General features: G+C 51.4%; 1 protein-coding gene across 1 annotated transcript in view; it reads left to right on the top strand.

The window, feature by feature from the left end:
* The window catches only part of TTC7A (tetratricopeptide repeat domain 7A), a 202081-nt gene that overhangs the window by 170058 nt on the left and 12776 nt on the right, over positions 1 to 19247 (top strand). Inside the window, exon 19 of the mRNA XM_043990192.1 lies at positions 10174 to 10376. Coding sequence (XP_043846127.1) covers positions 10174 to 10376 — 203 coding nt within the window. The remainder of the gene's footprint in view (positions 1 to 10173; positions 10377 to 19247) is intronic.

Genomic DNA, 19247 nt, shown 5'->3' with positions numbered 1-19247 from the left:
AAGTCTTAAGTGGACTAAGGGGTTTAAGTTTCAGAGCACTGATTGATTTGTTGTGTGGCTCTAAGCAAATTCCCTCCTCTCTACATCTCTGTTTTTCACACCAAACACAAATGATAATACCTGATCTATCTACAGGCAGCTAGGTGGCACAGTGCATAGAGTACCAGGCCTGGAGTCAGGAAGGCTCATCTTCCTAAGTTCAAATCCAGCCTCAGACATGTACTAGCTGTGTGACCTTGGGCAAGTCACTTACTCGTTTACCTCAGTTTCCTCATCTGTAAAATGAGCTGAAGAAGGAAATGATGGACCACTCTAAACGGGGCCACGAAGAGTCAGACACGACTGAAACAACTAAACCAACCACCACCTAGCTCACAGGAGTGTAGTAAGTCAATGAGCTAAACTGAGAATCCCTGTATAGAAAAGAGGTATTTTAATATTGTGGATAACCTTTTCTTTCCAGGTGATCTGTAGCATCTTAAGACCAAAGTGTAATGGGCATCCTAGAGATGGAGTGAATTTGTGAAAAGCTCATAGGGAGGAAGTGATTGGTGATACTCCTAGTGAAGGAGGCATCATGGAAAGAGCGCTAGACCTCAAGTCAAGGGAACTAGGCTCCAATCCTGGTTCTGCCACTTATTTTATGTGTATAATATAGGTCTGTGTGACCCTGGTGCAGCCAGGTGGCACAGTGGATAGAGGGCCAGACCTGGAGTCAGGAAGACCCAAGTTCCAGTCCCGTCTCAGACCCTTACGAGTTGGGTGACCCCGGACAAGTCACTTCACCCTGTTTGTCTCAGTTTCCTCATCTTTAAAATCGGGACAGTAAAAGCCCCTCTCTACCAGTGTTGTCACGATGATCAAATGAGATAACAACTGTAATGAACTTAGCACAGAGCCTGAAATACAGTGAGTGCTCCATAAGGGCTGGCCAGCTACTTACTGTTACCAGCCACCATTAGCTTGGGCAAGTCACCTCGGCCTCAGTGAGTGTACACGTAAAATCTGTCAAAGTCTTTAGCCAGTGATGGCAATGACCCACCAAAGAACGATCTTCAGTGTGTATAACCAGGATGAGAAACTCGCAGCCTGTGCTTGTGGTGCCCCCACAGAGACTCATCCGTGTTAGCAGCCTCTCCAAATGCTAGGATGAGAAGGGAGGAGAATGTGGCGTTTTCCAGCACTGACTATGTGCCAGACACTGTGCTAGCCACTTTTTACAAATAGGATCCTCCTTTTACAGTTGAAGAAAGTAAGACACAGAGATTAAGTGACCTGCCAAGGTCACGCAGCTTGTGTCGAGGGTCAGGCTTGAACCTGGGTCTTCCTGCCTCCGGGCCAAGTCGCTGTATCCCCTGCACCACCTACTGCCTCTGTAAGGCTAGGAATGCTGTGGGGAGGGGTGAGGATCAATAGGCATTTGGCTGTGTTGGTTACACTGGGCACAGTTCTGGGAACACAGAGATAAAAATGGAATGCTCCCTGCCCCCAAGGAGTTGACATTCTACAGGGTGAGTTGGTGTGGAGAACACGTCCATATGCCTAAGTATGTTCCAGATAAACACATGGTAGTGTAGGTATGGGAGACCAAGTCCCTGGGGTGGGGAGGGAGAGGGGAAGGGGAGAAGGGCAGGAGTAGGGACAGGCCAGAGTTAGGAGGCAGGCCAAGCTAGTGTTGAAGGAAAGAACATTCTAAGTGGCAGATGTGTGGGAGCTAGAGTGTGCAGAGAGGCCAGAGATGGAACATGTGTGAGGAACAGACAGAGGCCATTGGCTGGGCTTGGATTGCTGCAAGGGGAGTCATGTGAAAAAAGACCCTCAGGGTAGTTGGGAAGGGCTCACAATGCCAAACCAGAGAGGCTTGTTTTCTATTCTAGAGGTCAAAGGGAGCCACCGAAATTTCTTGAGCAGGGGAGGAGCATGTTCAGACCTGAGTTGTGGTTCGATGGCCCATTGAAGTAGGATTGAACAGCTAACAAATGGAGGGTCGGTATCTGTTCACACTTCTCTTTCCAAGCCTGACTATTGGAATGCTGTGACCTGTGCTCCAACAATTAGTAAATAGAAGTACATCAAACCTTCCACGTAGATTTGACCTTGACAAGCCTTATTCTTCTCAGTAAGAAACAAAACCCTTTCATGTACCAGGAACTTTGATGGAGGTTCAAGGCCCTTAAGACTCCAAACTCGCCATCACCCCACACCTATGGATTTGTTCAGTGTCTTCCCCTCTGGAGCCAAAGCAGAGCTTCAGAGACTGCTTGCCAGCAGCCGTGGGTGCGTGGCGTCTGTCGCCATGCCCGCTGGGTCTGGAATAGTGTTCAGAGAGGTGCTGACGGGGTCTAGCCCACCTCCCCAGGCTGGCTTCCTTCTTGGGGAGTCTGAGAGTTGCATCAGCTCAGCCTTCTTCCCTGCGGCCCTTGGAATGACTCAACCAGCTGGAACAGATATTTGCAGGAAGAGAAGGGGGGATGGGAAAGAAGCAGCTCTTTATACTTGTGCAGCAGGAGTGGTGGCCTGGTTTGGCAACTGGGCGGGCTCGGATGGCCTCCCTCCCTCATCAGCACAGTCAGCTCGTGCCCACTGGCTGCACCGGTGTCCTCACCTTCTCTCTAGTCTAACCCGACAAGCACTGGGGGTGCAAAGATGTGATGAGAAGCAGCATCTCCCTCAAAGAGCTGGTACTCTGGGACATCCCTCAGACATGCTTCTCCCTGTCCCCCAGACTCCCAGCTACAAAACAGCCATTCTCTTTCACTGCCCAGCAAGTGTGGCTCTAGCTTGGGCTTCAGGCTGATGCCCCTTTAGATGGTATGACTCCAGCATCCCGGGGCAGCCGCTTTGGAGCCCAGATTATCAGGGCCGGGGCACGCCAATTGCAGAGAGACCAGTTGCTGCCACATGCTTCTCCCCTTCATGCCTCCTCCCACCCCACCCCCCACCCCCATGCCCCAGGCCTGGAGGTGGGGGAGGGGAGGGGTTGGGAGAATGTTCTCTCTTCCTGATGCTCAGATACCAGCCTCTGAATGGAGAGGAGGATCTCTGAAGGCAGGGGTCAAGGAGGACTGGCTTTGGAAAGCCAGGTCTCCCCGGGTAGAGGCTGGCACCACGCTCCATATGCAGTTCTAAGAGCTTGAGATGTCCCAGCTGTTGGTAAGAGCCTCAGGGAGGGCTCTGGGAACAGGGAGAAGAACTAGGGCTTTGGCTCTCATTCCTATTTATTTTTAAAACAGCATCCAGGGGGAGGGTGTCCCTCTCTGTTTCTCCTCTTTCTCTCCCTTCTGTCCCCCCCCCCCATCCTTTCCACCTCTCTCTCCTCTTCCTTCCTTTCCTCCTCTGTTTCCTTTCTCCTCTTCACTCTCCCAGCTCCTCTTTATTTGCTCACTTCCTGTTTATAACCTCTGCTTTTCTCTTCCTTCTCTTATTCTCTCATTCTTCCTCCTTAGGGTTAGCCTGTCCTTTTTCACTAATCCTCTTTTAGTTGAACATTCCTGCTTCCCTTTCTCTTCTTCTCTTCTCCCTTCTCCTTTCCTTCTGTCTGCCTCCTTTTTCTTCTGCACACACCTCTTCCCTTCCTCCCTTAGCTCTCCTTTTGTCCCTGTCTGATTCCCCCTTTCTCCCCCACCCCGTTCTTTGGTGTCCTCAGTTCAGCCTGGCTTGGTCAGAGGGGGAGCACTGTTTGTTCCCAGTCACAGTGTTGGATCTCCTTGTGTAGAGTGGGGGCCAGCTGGTTACAGACATGCCAGCCCCAGCAGCGGGCATTGTTCAGCCTTGACTGTGGATCTTTCCAGCCCTGTGACAGGCTTCTGGGCCTCCGTGCCTCCCGTCAGACCCAGCTCATGATCTCCCTCCCCTCCTTTTTAAATACTAGGAGAGCAGCTATGGTATTGTTTGGCTAGTCATACTTTCCAGGGAAGCCTGTTGCCTGGAGTCTCCGTGGCAAGGCCTGGTTTGGATAAAGGGGCTGCCTCTTTACCCACCCCCTATAAATACCACGGGGCGTCTCTGACATGGAGAGAATCCCTCGTGCCCCGTGACATGTCTAGAATGGATGAATCTAAGGCTGTCTCTTGGGGAAGGCTCAAGGTTGGCCGGGGGGCAGGCCCTGGGGATGGAGAAGCCTTCTGAGGCCCACCTCTGCAGAAGGGGAGGCATCAGCATACCTGGGCCTCCTGGGAGTGAGGATGGGGGCAGTACTGAAGAGGAAATCGAGGCCGGCTCATTATGGAGGTGCAGACCAGCTGCCGAAGAAAAGATAATAAATGAGAATTCTCAAGTAGCTCTGGGGAACATATGTTTTCCATTTGCTGAGGTAGCCTGCTGAGAGAGGAACATTGAGGGAGATATTCTCACACACAGGAAGAGAAAAGGAGGGAGAGAGGGAGAAAACGAGGCCGACAAGAAGGGTAGGCTGGGGAAATGAGGAAGGAGCAGGAGGGAAGAGAGGAGAAAGAAACTGCAAGGAGGTAGAAGGGGGAGACGGATGGCAAAAAAAGCAAGCGGCATCTTACATGAAATACACAGTAACTCCCGTTTTGCTAAAATAGAGTTTTGTTTTTGATGGCGGTAGGACCACGGAGGGTAGGAAACGATGTCCAGGCCTGGGTCTGAGCATGAGCCGTGCACAGAGTGGGCATGAGGCCCATCCCCATTCACGCCAGCTGCTTCCTAGGAATCACCGTGTTTGGTAACTTGCTGGGCAGGGAGCACACTGAGCCAGCCGGGGGCACGCAGGATGGGGGGCAGAGCTGGGGGGCGGAGCTGGCCCTCCCAGCGGCCCCTGCACCGTCACTTTGCCGGTCTGGCTCCAGTCACTGGTGGTCCTTGGCTGCGTGGGCAGAGCACCAAGGGGGGGCCATCCTCAGGCAGAAGCCCGCTCTTGTCTCCTGAGCCCTTGTATGGGTTCGGGCTGTTTCCTGGGCCAGGCCAGGCCAGGCTGACAGACAGAACTGCAGAACCATTGTGTATGGCTCCGCTCCGAGGCAGAGCCTTTTCTCTGTGGTAGCCTCTTTGCCTGCCCCGCCGTCTGTACTGGTTTTTCAGAGAAGTGTGAGTGTGCGTGTCTGTACTCACTCCACAGCGTGAGAGAGCAGAATTCGGAGAAGACACATGGCCTTCTCTGGGAGGCTTTCCTGACAGACCTGGGCCCCTCCTCCTTTCCCCTTCCCCCAGTGCTCTGAACTCAAGAGTGCTTCACCTTTTTGTGGTGAGGGTCTGTCTGGAAATGGTCTGCTGAGGCCAGTGGACCCCTCCTCAAAATAACGTTTTTAAATGCTTAAAAGCTAAGATTACAGATCTTATGGTCACGTGAGGAATTGTAATCATAGTGAAAGAAGGGCATCCTGGGTTTCCCATCCATGTCCACAAGGCCTCTGAAATCTCTGCACAGACCGGAGGCAAACAACCTGTGCTCATTCTGTCTGTACAGCAGTCAGAGGCACATAAGAGCACCCCGGGAGAAACCCTTCCTAAGCCCTGGGGCAGAGGCCTATGTCAGTATGTCAGGCCCATGGGCCTCAGAGGCTTACCCTGGACACTAGTGGGAGGGGCCACCTTTGGCTTACGTGAATGGGCAGAGTGGCATTAGCTAGCCCATGTGGCCAGGCCCTGGCCCAGTTCTAGAGTCTGTAGGTTTGTTAATTTTGTCTTCCTTCCCTTTGTTGTGAGTAAAGACCTTTTTAAAAAAGTCCTTTGGCCTTCGTCCCAGGGGCATTAAAAGAAGTATGGAGCCAGGTGGTGCAGTGGATAAAGCACTGGCCTTGGATTCAGGAGGACCTGGATTCAAATCCACCCTCAGACACTTGACACTTACTAGCTGTGTGACCCTGGGCAAGTCACTTAACCCTCATTGCCCTGCAAAAATAAAATAAAATTAATTAAAAATAATTTTTTTTAAAAAAAAGAGTAAGTACATGTCGAGACTAGAAAAAGTGAAGGGAGCTCTAGAGGGCCTCGAAGGCTACCCATGGTCTGGTGGCAGCAGCAGACAGAGAACCACTTCTGATGTACCTCTGTGGGGCTCTGGGCAAGCCACGTGACCAGAGCCTTGGTTTTCTCATCTGTGATCCTCATACAGGGCTGTTAACTTTTAAAGAACTATGCAAGGTGCTCCAAAAGTCGTTGTGCCATTTTAAGCTTAAATGGCTTTAAAACTTTGGGGCAGGGGCAGCTAGGTGGCACAGTGGATAAAGCACCGGCCTTGGATTCAGGAGTACCTGAGTTCAAATCCGGCCTCAGACACTTGACATTTACTAGCTGTGTGACCCTGGGCAAGTCACTTAACCCCCATTGCCCTGCAAAAAAAAAACAAAAAAAAACTTTGGGGCAGCTAGGTGGCGCAGTGGATAAAGCACCGGCCTTGGATTCAGGAGTACCTGAGTTCAAATCCGGCCTCAGACACTTGACATTTACTAGCTGTGTGACCCTGGGCAAGTCACTTAACCCCCATTGCCCTGCAAAAAAAAACAAAAAAAAAACTTTGGGGCAGCTAGGTGGCGCAGTGGATAAAGCACCAGCCCTGGATTCAGGAGGACCTGAGTTCAAATCCAGCCTCAGACACTTGACACTTACTAGCTGTGTGACCCTGGGCAAGTCACTTAACCCCAATTGCCACACCAAAAAACCTCCAAACAAACAAAATTACTTATAAGCTTTGAATGCCATATGGCATCCTGGACTTGGAGCCAGGAGGACCCAAGTTCAAATCCTGCTTCAGGCATTTCCTAGCTGGGTGGCCCTGAGCCAATCATTTAAAATTCTGAATCTCGGTTTCTTCATCTGTCAATTGGTTATAATAACAGTACCTGCATCCCACAGTTGTTGCGAAGGCCAAAAGAGATGAGGCACATAGGGCCTTGTGTGCCACAGCCCTGCACAAACATTAGTGGTTATTGTTACATATCAGTTTGTGTTACAGTCCACCACCCCGCTTTGGGATACCAGGCTGATAAAAGCCAAAGAGAACAGAGTAGGGCAGAGAAAACTCCAGGTGGCACTAGACCTAGCTGATCTTCTGCCCTGGCCTTGCTTCCTCACAGACCCTCTCTTCTTTGGGGCGGCTGCTTTCTAAGGACTAGGGATACATGGATGGAGGTGGGCAGGGGAGGGGGAGAGGAGAGAGAGCATTTTGAGAGCTTTAAAAAAAAAAGACTCTGGAGCAGAAGGGACTTGCCTGTGGTGGTAGGCTGTAGCTGAGCCAGGACTTCTGACTCCAGATCCACTTCTGAATACATCTGCTTCCTCCTGCTCTTCAGAAGTCAAAGGGCAGAAGAGTCCTGAGCATTAGCTCTGGACTTTGCCCTTGACTGGTGGCCATCTGCAAGACTAATGCAGGAGCAGCTAGGTGGCACAGTGGATAGAACACCGGCCCTGGATTCAGAAGGACCTGAGTTCAAATCCGGCCTCAGACACTTAACACTTACTAGCTGTGTGACCCTGGGCAAGTCACTTAACCCCAATTGCCTCACCAAAAAAAAGAATAAGACTAATGCAGACAATGAGGGGAAATCCTAGGGCAATGTTGGGGTATTGCTTTTATTTTTGAGGTCAATGTCCATAGTATTATGGTCATAATAATAACCCTTTATCCTGTTGTAATTTTCGAAGTGTATTGATACACATCGACACATATGGATATCCATAATCTTTGGAGAGACTGCCAGGAAAGAGGGTGGTGTTACTATCCCCATTTTGCAGCTGAGGAAACTGAGCCTGAAGAGAAGTAAGTGACTTGCCCAGGATCACACAGAGTCAAGAGGATTTGAACTCAGGCCTTCCTGGCTCCAAATCTAGCACTTTCTGCTATACCTTCTACCTGCCTTTACTTCAGTTTTACCTAGCTGCCTTTTCCTGTTTACACCAAATTAAATCGATTTCATTTACTCTGTTTTCTTTGCAATCTCCACACATTGCTCCTGGTTTGGGCAGAACAGACAGAATGGGTCTTATCCTCTCCCACTTGATGATCTCTCATTCTTGTTTTTGTGAAGACAGCCCTCATGTCTCTTGAAAATGTTTTCTTCTCCAGGACACTTCTCTCTAGTCCCTTCACCAGTCCTCATGATAGGCGTTTGAGGCTCTTCTCCATTTTGGTGACACTCTCCAGCTTATCCATTGTCCTTCTTCAACTCTGTCCCCAGAAGGAAACACAACAGTCTAGATGGGGTTGGACCAGGGCAGAGGACAGGGGCATATCACCTTGTTATTCCTCTCTTAATTCAGCCCAAGCTCACATCTGCTGGGTCATATTGTTGACTCATAGTGAACCTGCCATCCATACCCTGACCACCATAGCCCTGGCCTCTCACCCCCATCCTATGCACTTTCTTCACTATTTATCCCTCCTTCTCCCCAGCAGGGCTTAGCGTAGCTCTGAGCCCTTAGGAGGTATTCTGTGAATGCTGGGTTCAGGTGAGCAGGTGAGCCCCCCTTCCAGCTCAGAAGATCCTAAGAGAAGGAAACTGAGCAAAGATAGAGAGGCTGCACCTGCCTTAGCTGCAGTGACCATGCGGTCCCATCCCCCTCCCAAGGGGGAGGGAGTCAGCCGGCTTGGGGAGCTGCCATGTGGATGGATGGAGGTGGCTGCTCTCACCTTCCCGTCCTCAAACAGGAACCAAACTTTTGAATGTATTTACTCTTCTTTTTCCCTTTACACATTTTATGATTTCCAGTGTTCCCATATTGACCACAAAAACCCAGCATCCCGCGGCAAAGGCCTTTGTTGTGTTTTTGGCCGCAGTCGTGTATTTTTATTGCCTAATGAGCCTTATGCAGCACTCCCCCAGGCACTCAGAGGGTGGTGGAATGCAGCAAAGGCTTAGCTCAGTCTTTTTTCCTGGCAAGAAGATGAGTCCAGAGGTGACTGCAATGTGAAGAAGGGATTGTCATCTCTGTCTCTTCCAAGAGCCTTTCCTAAATAGGCACAGTGTGTGGGTCTTGTCAGACTCTGAAGCCGAAATTCCCAAGCCCGTGACCTTTGAGGGAGGGTGCCTGTGCTTAGAGAATCATAGCACCTATACCGTGTCCTCAGGTTTGCCAAGCACTTGACATTTAGTATCTCACAGTGTCTTCCAACAAACCTGTGACGTCATGCCATCACCTGTGACCCAGGAACACGGGGCTCCCTCTCCCATCGGCCTCTGGGAAAGCAGTGCCGAAGGTCGAGTTCAGAAGGGAGGAGAAACTGGCCCGGGGCTGTCTCTGTGCGCAGACCGAGGTGGACATGCCCTAGGGATGTCATGAAAGCAAAAACACACAATTTGGCAAGAAATCTGTCTGTGGGGTGATGGGACGGGGCGGTGCCCTGGACAGGAGTAGGGAAGCAGGACACCCAGGGTACCCCAGCCCTGCTATTAGACCACAGGAGGGTCACTAGGGACCCATGGGCATCTCCCTAAACTGCCACGAGAGTCGGCTGTCTTCTGCTGTGTTTATTCCTTGTGTTTTTATATATCTACACGGTGCCTCCCATGTAAGAAAGGCCCATTGTGTGCCAGGCACTGTGCTAAGCGCTTTAAAAATAGTTATCTCATTGATCTTCACAACAACCTTGGAGGATAGGTGCTATTGATACCCCCATTTTACAGAAGAGAAAACTCGGGCAGGCCAAGGTTAAGTATCTTACCCAGAGTGAAGCACCTAGGAAATATCTGAGGCGAGATCTGAACACAGAACCCTGATAGGATATTGCTTATCAAGGCCTGGGACACTTTCATCTTTGTGTGCCCAGTACCTGGCACGTGGTAAGTGTTTCATAAACACTTGTCAGCTGGACCCACAGCTATGGTTCTAATGTCTGTGGGCACATGACAGCCCGGGGTTGGAGGAACACCCTGTTGCAATTATTTTTTAAGCCCTCCTGATAAAGTGAAGCCAGTTGTTCATCAATCAGCAAAGTTTTCACTGACTGTTCTGTGGTTTATTTCTGTTAATGGGGGTGTGTTTGGGGTTGTCCCAAGTCTCTCCGGTCTGTGGGGAAGGGATGAGAGAGTGCTGAAGAGCCACAGAAAGGGGGTAGCCCCAGCACTGGCTTAGGGGGCCATTCTCCTGTGGTTTAGCTGGGAGGGATTCCTGGAGAGGTTGTGGAAGCATTCAGGCTCCCAGGTGAGCCCCATGGCGGCGGCCTTCCCCTTTTCCCCGTGCCCCGCACTGACCTCAGGTTATCTCCTTTTGTAGCTGAGCTTTTCATGGAGCAGCAGCACCTCAGAGAAGCTGGTTACTGCATCCAGGAGGCAGCCATCCTTTTCCCCACGTCCTTCTCTGTGCTCTACATGCGGGGGAGGCTGGAAGAAATGAAAGGCAATTTGGAGGAGGCAAAACAGCTGTATGATGAAGCCCTGACCGTCAACCCTCACGGGCAGAAAATCATGCACAGCTTGGTAAGTCTGTGGACCCATGCTCACTACGTCCTCTTTGCTGGTCTCAGGTGGAGAGTGTGGCCTTGGACCAGCCCCTTCTGGGCTTGGCCTCCTCCGCTCTCAGAGTCAGAACCCCAGCAGCGCTCTGGTCCAGCTGCTGGCACCATCATTCCCCTCATTCGCCTTGAGCTTGAATTCCTGATAGCTTAAAGCCTCACACTGATATTTCCTGGGGGCAGCAGGCTCAGCGAACCCCGTTCCTAAACCAGGCACAAACTTCCTTTATTGCTTATGAAAAAGAGAGGCAATATTCTTTTCCCCAAGTGGGTTCCTTACTCCTTCTTCTGACAGCAATCTCCTTCCAGCTGCAGAGGGTGGTTTGGGACCCTGACAGGGATTGCTTTCCCTTTGGGATCCCCCAGGCTTTAGCACGATGCTGAGGCTCTGTCTGCAAGGCAGTTGGACGATAAGTTGCTTCATCACTAGAGTCTGTCAGATCCTTGAGTTGAAGAGCTGCCTGGAGACCCCATCCCCAGAAGGGCCCCTGGAAGTTAGGGCTGGAAGGGGGCTCAGAAGCCATCCGGTCCAACCCCCTGCCTCATCAGAGATGAGGCACCTGAGGCTCAGTGACCTTGTGGCACGTACCGTACGGGGCGCCCGGGTGATATCTGAGTCAGGACGTGGAACAGAACGCATCCTCTAACTCACGGGGCTGCTGGGAGGCCATGGAGGAACCCACTCTGGAGGGCTGGCATGTACCGACCTGAGTAGGGCAGAGATTTACAGACAGTCAGGAGTCAGAGGCCAGTATGCCTGCCCTGGCTTCACTCTGACCTCTGGGGGTCACCTTGTTATGACGCCTCCCGGACTTCAGATGGGGGTAATGATACCTGTCCTCCCTACTTCACAGAATCCTTATAGAGAATCAAAGCGAGAGGAAAACGTTTGCAAAAGTAAAGGCACTGTGCCCATAATGGGTTGTCACAAAGGAGATGAGTAGTCAGGAGCCCGCAGTCTGGGATGTTCAGAATGCGCCTCCCTTCGTTCCAGTCTCTTCCCAAATTTCCATGGAAACCTGACAGGGAATAGAAAAGACAATCAGAGCCCACTTGATTCTAGTCCGAACATCCTGAAGGCATCGGATACCTTGTCTTGAGTCGGTTTGTGTGGCTGGCCAAAGGCCATAGTGATTCGTCCCCTGGTCCATGGATGTGCCCCTCTCCCTCTTACATACGTGTGCCTGCTTACCCTCCTCCCCACCTTCAGATTTTAGCCTGTCTGAAAAACGCTTTCAGAGAGGTTACATCAAGAAACCTCGTGAGGGAGAGAGGGATGGAGAGAGATGGAAGACAGGATGTGGCTTCTGCCCTGCAGTCAGGCAAGGGAGGTGAACATTTCATGGTAGTCACAGATGGAAGCTATCATCTCTGTTCTGGAGGGGGAGGGCCAAGAGCAATCCAAGCCTAAGTACAATTTGGGAGTTACAGGGCACCATTTTTCATGTATCCTTATTATTGTTTGTAGCTATTTTCAAGGAATTGAAGTCTTTTCAAGGGTGGGTCTCCATGGTAACAGCGTGCATCCCTAGCAGCTCCCTGTAGCCAGCTTCTGGAGCAGCCCTCCCTTTGTGTCTGTGAGCACCACATTTATTTGACAGAACTAAAGAGGCATCCCAGGATCAGGCCCAGCCACCTTTAGAAGGAGCCCAGGCCGCAGCACCATCAACAGCCAGCCTGTTCTCCATGCCCACCCCCTTCTTTTTCACTCCCCACCAGCATCTCAGCATGTCTAGGTGGGAGAACACATAGAGCACGCCATGCAGCCAGATAATGCCTTGCTTCCCAAGAACTGGGGACTACTTGACTTCCGTTGGCCTCTCATTGACCCTGGCCTGAGAGCTCTCTGCTGGGTATTAAATAGAAAGGGGGCTACCAAACAGGAAACCAAGGGGTTTGTCTCTGATGCTGCCTTGCTGTGAGATCTGGAGCAAGTCCCTTCTCCCTGTGGGTGCCTCGGTCTTTAAAATGAGAGTGATAATCTTGATCCTACCTGTCTCGGGAACCATGTTCTAAACTGTATGAAAAAGTATAAAGTATCGTACACAGGTAAAGGATTCATGGGGTAAGGCATAAAATCAGTCGGTCAGGAAACATTTCCCAGGCACTTGGTATGCTAGGTGCTGAGGATACAGAGAAAAGGAAAGACACGGTCTCTCACCTTCTGATGGAGGATTTAATGTGCAAATAACTGGACCACATACAAGATGCATAGACAGTAGATCCTGGAAGGTCATCTCCTGGAGAGGACCAGAAAAGGCCTCCAGAAGAGGGTGTCTCAGAAGGGAGCAACCCAAGAGGCACGAGCAAACAGAAGGCCAGCGCGCCTGGGGCCTGGAGTGTGTGGGTCAAAGGAAGGAGACCGCACGGGCCAGACGAGGCTTTGCCAGACAGCATCATAGTCTCTGAGCCTGGACGTGATAGGAGCCACCACGCTTTGAGCCGTCTTGGCCACTGAGTGGAGGTGGGATGGGACTAGGGACTGGAGTGAGGCCAAAAGAGCAGCCTAGCGGGCTCTGATGGTGGGCCTGGAGAGCAGCGCAAAGTGGAGGAGATGTGCCTGGCAGCAGACTGCAAGAGTGAGGGCACAGCCTGGATGAGTGGGGACAGCGCGGGAAGCGGGACCTGCTTTTAGACCACTGGAGGACCACAGAGGAAGCATCTCACTAAGGCACCAGGGTGGCCGGCTGTGTTCGGCTGCCTTCATTCTCTATGGCTGTCTGTCTACACACGGCCTCCGGAGAGGATGTAGGCTTGCCAAGGGCAGTCCAGTTCATTTCTGTGGCAGACACTCATGAAATGCATGCTGACTCAAAAACGCCTTCGGGGCTGTCCCGCCCGACCCATCTCTGGGTCCCCTCTAGCACATGCATGACCAGACCCCCTGAAGCCTTGGGACAGCTTGGTGCCGCCCTGGTACATAGAGCGCAGGGCCTGGAGTCGGGCCACTTACTAGCTGGACAAACATGGGCGAGCCCTGTAACTTCTCTCCACCACAATTCATTGGAGGTGATAATGACAGCTTCCTCATCACTGGGCTGCTGTGAGGATCCAACAGGACGCTATGTAGAGCGCTCTCTGGAGGCTTAGTAGCCACAGTCGTCCCAGCAGCCCGTGCTGCATCTGTCACGCAGGAGTGTAGCCCACACCCTTTGTGAATGTATTTATATCCTCTGGGGAATCAATGCTACCAGCTGGCGGGGTGGGAGCTTCTTGGATTGTGCTCACTGATAATCACACCAATGATTCTGAACTCTGACCCTTGGAGGTGTCAGGCCTGTGTTCCTCTTCTCCGTCTCCTTCAGGTTTATCTATGACTTGGTCCACTTGGACCCTGGCTTGGAGCCATCTTGTCCCTTGTGGCTGGCCTTAAGACCTTCCGTGGTGAGGTCAAGCTCCCTCTGTAAAGAATTAGGTTTGTGGCCCTCTGTCAGCTCTCTACCACCTGCCCTGAGGACACAGCTCAGCAGGTGCTGGGTGGGACGGGGCCCATTTCCCTCGGAGCATGATAAAGAGGCCACCTTGTTAGCTCCCTGTATTTGCATCCTATTTTATACATCTCCAGGAAGCCTGGGTGTGATGAGACATGGCCTGGAGTGAGAGGGCTTATGTGGGCAGGTGGTTTAGCTTCCTGGTCTCCCCCGTCTTGGGTTGGCAGCAGGGGAAAACTCAGATGAAATCATTCTCAGCCGGGAACAAGGACCCTGTAGACAGTGTCTTCTAGGTGGGAGAGAGTTGCCTGGGGTTTTGGGTGGGGAGGATATGATTGCTTCCCAAAGAGAAGAGAACGGTGTCATTTTAAAAAAGAATAAAAGCTCAGGTTCAGTTTCTGTCCTCTCCCACCTTTCTTTGACCCGTCTTCAGTGAGCCACCCTCTGTGTCAGATCCCTCTCTCCCAGGGAGGAGCCCAGGCTCAATCCTTTGGAGCATCCAGGCATTCTCTTCTCTGCCTACTTGAATGTAAATGTGGGTGTCTCTGTTTGGCCCAAAAGCTTCCCAAGCTCCCTTGGGGGAGTCACCTGGAGTCTGTGTAGCTGGATCAGAAGGGCCGAGGGGAAAAGGGCATGTCGGCAGCTACAGCACACTTGATGCTGGCCTCCACTGGCCCAACCTTCCTTCCTTCACGGAAGGGCCCCTGATACTTCTTTTTTTTTTTTTTAAATTGTTTTTTTCCCTGATACTTCTAATTCAATTCCTCAGAAGGGTTTGTGCTACCGAGTATCGATCCCCTTGTGTTCCTTCCGAAGTTGGACTCAATTACAACTGAATTATCTTTTGGAGTCTGCAAACCATGGAAAGGGAGAGACTTTTTATGTCTAAGTGAAAACTGCAAATCAAATCACAGGAGCAAAACTTGACATTCTCTGGTTGTTGTGGTTTGGCCCTTTCATCTAATCAGCCAGAAAAACCCACTGCCCTGCCCAGCATCACTTGGAAATTAATTTATACGGCATGAGAGAAGAGGGGAAGAGCGCTGCGTTTCAAAGGAAAGGACTTGGGCAGCAGCCAGGGGGTCAGACGGGGGCATTGTGACTGGACGGGTCACTTCAGTCAGTCAGATAGGAGCCCCTCCTATGTGCTAGGTGCTGTGCCCAGCTCTTAGGACCCAAAGAAGGAGAAAAGAATCCCCCTCTCTCCAGCAACTCCAGGTACTTCCATGGGGAAGAAAACATGCACGCTGCTGTGTGCAAACCAGATCTATGAAGTGTGCGCCGGCGGTCATCTTAGGAAACTGGGAAAGGCTGCTCCAAGCACGGGCGAATTTGCCTTTATGAGCCTCAGGTTTCTCATTTGTCAAATAGGCATAATTATAATATTTCCAGGTCGTTGTAAGGAAAGAAATCTCAGTGTGTGTGTGTGTGTGTGTGTGTGTGTGTGTGTGTGTGTGTGTGTGTGAGAGAGAGAGAGAGAGATTACTGGCAGACCCGGTGGTTGGACTGAGGAGCCCCTCCTGAGCTTCACTGCTCAGGAAGGTAGGGTTCTCTTGAAGCCCTGAAAGGATAGTCAAGGGCTGTAATGGAGAGAGGTTGTTAAGAGGGAAGGTCAGGATCCCGCAGGCCTCAGCCCCTTCCTACCAGTTAGTGACAGTGGGTCAAGTGAAGAGGTTGGGCATCTGCAGGGCCCTCTCTGGCTCTGGCCTTGTTTTCCTAGAGCTCAGAACAGCCAAGCCTGCCCAGGAGCCCAGGGAAGCAGCCTTCCTTTTCCCAGCATTCCCTAGTGGCCGTGCTGCCTCCAGGGAGAAGATGCTTTTGGAGACTAATTGCAAGAGGCAGAGGGTATTGCCACCTGCCTGACAGAAAATGTGGCTGGAGAAGAAAAAGGGAGAGCAACATGGAGATTGGTAGGACTGTAGGAGCGAGGAGGGACCCTGTCAGCCTGTTTCCTATTTCAGAACTTAGGGACCTCCCTGAAGACGTCTCTTCTGCGTCCACTCTCTGAAAAACCGAGATTTAACAGCCCCTGAGAGAGAGGCTAAAGAAAACTGAGTGCCACTGAATACTGTAGAGTGTGTCAGTCGAGGGGCAGCTAGGTGGCACTGGCCCTGGATTCGGGAGGACCTGAGTTCAAATCCAGCCTCAGATACTTGACACTAGCTGTGTGACCCTGGGCAAGTCACTTAACCCCCATTGTCCTGCAAAAAAAAAAGTGTCAGTCGGGGTAATGACAGTAATGGTTGTTATGCCTCTCAGCTATAAATACATGTATATATCAGTCCATATGTGACATACATACATGTGTCTATGTAATATGTAGTGGACTGGACCCGTGATTTCATCGGTCTAAGGAGCTCTGAGTAAAGATTCTTCCCCTCTGGGCACAGGCTGGCACCTGCTCATAAAGCATGGCCCCAGGGCCCCAAAAGGCTGCTTGTGGCCATACAACCAGTATATGTCAGGCAGGATGAAAAGCCAGTGACCACTAGGCTACATGGCCTCGAGTTTCATTTCATCAGCACCTCAGAGCAAGTGTGCAAGGGGTATCACAGGCATGATGGTCTCCATTTTGCAAATGAGAGACTGAGCTTGACAGAGTCCTGGTCACACAGCTGGTCAGTATCCAAGGCAGGATGTGAATCCAGGCCTGTTTGACTCCAGGTCCCATGTTCTCCACATCCCCCCACACACACCAATACCAGGGGCTGCGGCTCTCAGCCTCATGCAGGATGGTCAGCTCTGCTCAGTTTCATGACCAAGGTCGTGGTCACACGCTGACCCCTGACCGCCGTAAGCTACCTCATCCATGTGCACCTTCAGCCAGAATGGAAAAGAGGCGAGGACATGGGCGTGATTCAGAGCGGCTCTTCCCAGGTGCCGGCTACAAGGGTCCTTGCTGCACTTTGTGGGCTGTGAACACTCATGGCTTTTTGTTCTCCTTCCCAGTGGACAGCAGCAGGCCCATCTCCTTTCCCCTCTCTCACTACCAGCACGGCATGCACCTCCACCCTCTTTGCCTCCCGTGGCTTTAGGGGACTTCAGGACCACTGTCCCCTCCCAGTCAGTCATGAAGATTGTCTTTCCAGATGAAAGATGTCCAGGCTCCAGTCCCCTATCTTCAGAATTTATCTTTCCCCTTGCTACCCCTCCAACCCCCAGAACAGAAGAACAGATAGACAAGATTATACTGGGGAGATGCAAGTGATTTAATTACCCAGGATGTCATTTCCAGAGTGTTCCCAGCTCCCTCTTCTCTCCAGATCCCCTGGAGAAATTGGAAGGCTTCATCCTCCTCTGATGAGGATGTGGTGATGAATTATTCCCACTCATTTGTTCCATCTCAGTTCCCAGCACGGGGCAGGCCTTCTCAGTGGATCGTGAAAACACAAAGCCCCCCTTTGGCCCATCCCTGCAGCTGCCAGGCAGGCTCAGTTGTGCATTGCCACGTCCTCCAAGCCCATTCTCAACCCTGGGACTTTGTAAGGGATTCAGGTGGACCCTGCACCCCCAGCAGATCTCAGAGCACGGACACCCACAAAGCCGTCTTCCTTTGGTGACTGTCTGAGACCAGCCCTAGAAGAAAGGAGGAGTCCAGCTGTGTGACCTCGATGGTCCCCATTCTGAGCCTCTGTTTCTTCATCTGAAAAAATGGGTATAATGCGGTTTGCCTGAGACTGTTAGCCCATGTCTGACACGTGACTCATCTGATCCTCCCGACACCCTGTGAGGTCGATGCTACAAGTATTACCCAAAGGAGCTGCTGTCAATTTGTCAGTGTGGGAAACTCCCTGCTTCAGCAGACACTGTGTGCTGCCGAGTGTTTAGGGGTGGCACCTGACTCCTCGGGCTTCTTGACTCGAAGGCCACAGCTGTCATTCTGCCCATTTTACCTGCAGGAATCAGAGAGAGAGAGAGAGAGAGAGCTGTCCCCACTCAGGAAGGCCTAGACTCAAGCTCTGCCTTTGCCCTGCGCTGACTGTGTGACCTTGAGCAAGTCACCAACACCAGAGCCACTGTTGATCTGTGTTGCTAGAGGTTCCCTCACAGGGAGCTCCTGTCCCAGTGAAGTTACATGTCTGCAGCACCCCCCTTCCCAAAATACAGATGAGGAAACTGAGGCCCAGAAAAGTAGTCAGTGATAATTAAAATAATTGGGTAGAGCAGTAGATGGAGTGCTAAACTTAGAGTCAGAAAGACCTGAGTTCAAATCTAGCCCCAGATACTTACTAGCTATGTGACCCTGAGAAAGTCACTTAAACTCTGAATACCTCAGTTTCCCTATCTGTAAAATAGGGGATCATAATAGCTTCTACTTCCCAAGTTATTTTGAAGATAAAAGATCATTTTTGTGAGGTGTGTTGCAACCTGGAGATGCTATATAAATGCTAGCTATTTTTAAGGTGCCTTGTATGCCCCCTGGTGCTGTGCGTGACCAGGAGAGCCGGCTGTTTGACCATGAGCCATCTGCTTCATCTCTGAATCTCAGTTTCTTCCTCTTCAAAATGGGCATAATGCCGTGAGCACATTTGCACTGAGACTTTGGGGACACCCTGGATATGCAGAACATTGAGTAAGCACAAAATGCCCTAGCAGCCAGGGGCTCAGCCAAGGCCTCACGGAGGAGGTGGTGCTTGAGCCAGGCTTGGAAGGAAGTGAGGACTTCTAAGAGGTGGAGGTGAGGAAGAAGTTCATGCCAGGTATGGGGGGAAGACTTGTCCGAGGCCACATAGTCAATGTCAGGGTCAAGATCTGAACCCAGGTCTCTCCTGACTCCCAAGTCCAGCATTCTTGTCACTGCACATCCTGATAGGAAAAGCAGTCAAATGACTAAATAAATGTCTGGAAGTCCCTTGTGATTGTCAAGAAATGTCAGGACTTGGATGGGGATCAGAAGAACCCCGAAGGGCAATACTGGGTACCACTGATCCGGGGTCATTGCAGGCAGGAGCTGTTTCCGCTCCATTCCCCCAGCCATTCAGCCCTGGCCAGCAGGGTTCTCACCACCAAGAACAGCAGCCACCCTGCAGAGGCAGCATCACTAGAAGAATAAAGCTATTGGGTTTGCTTTTCCTTTTAAACTCCCCCCAACCCCCTCTCAGGGAGCCATCTGGAACCAAAGCGTGATGTGCCTACAGCGTTCAAGTCCTCGGGGTTGGCAGGTAACCGAGGAACAGAAGGAAAGCACAAGATGCTTCCCTTCCATTGGATCAACGGGCAAGCACCGCTGATGAGGATGATGAGAGGTCCTGTTTATGAAGCCCTGCCCCAACCCAGCCACTAGCCGTGCAGAAATCAGAAAGTGCCGGTGATGCCCCACGGTTACCATTGGTGCACTCCAACTCGAGTCTTCCAGTTCCTGGTCTGCTTTTACCACGACACCTGTTAGGTAGCCAGCTCCTCGC

This window comes from Dromiciops gliroides, chromosome 2 (assembly GCF_019393635.1).
Source record: "Dromiciops gliroides isolate mDroGli1 chromosome 2, mDroGli1.pri, whole genome shotgun sequence".
NCBI lineage: Eukaryota > Metazoa > Chordata > Mammalia > Microbiotheria > Microbiotheriidae > Dromiciops > Dromiciops gliroides.
Note: the sequence above shows the minus strand (reverse complement) of the source record. Positions and strands in the feature narration are given on the sequence as shown.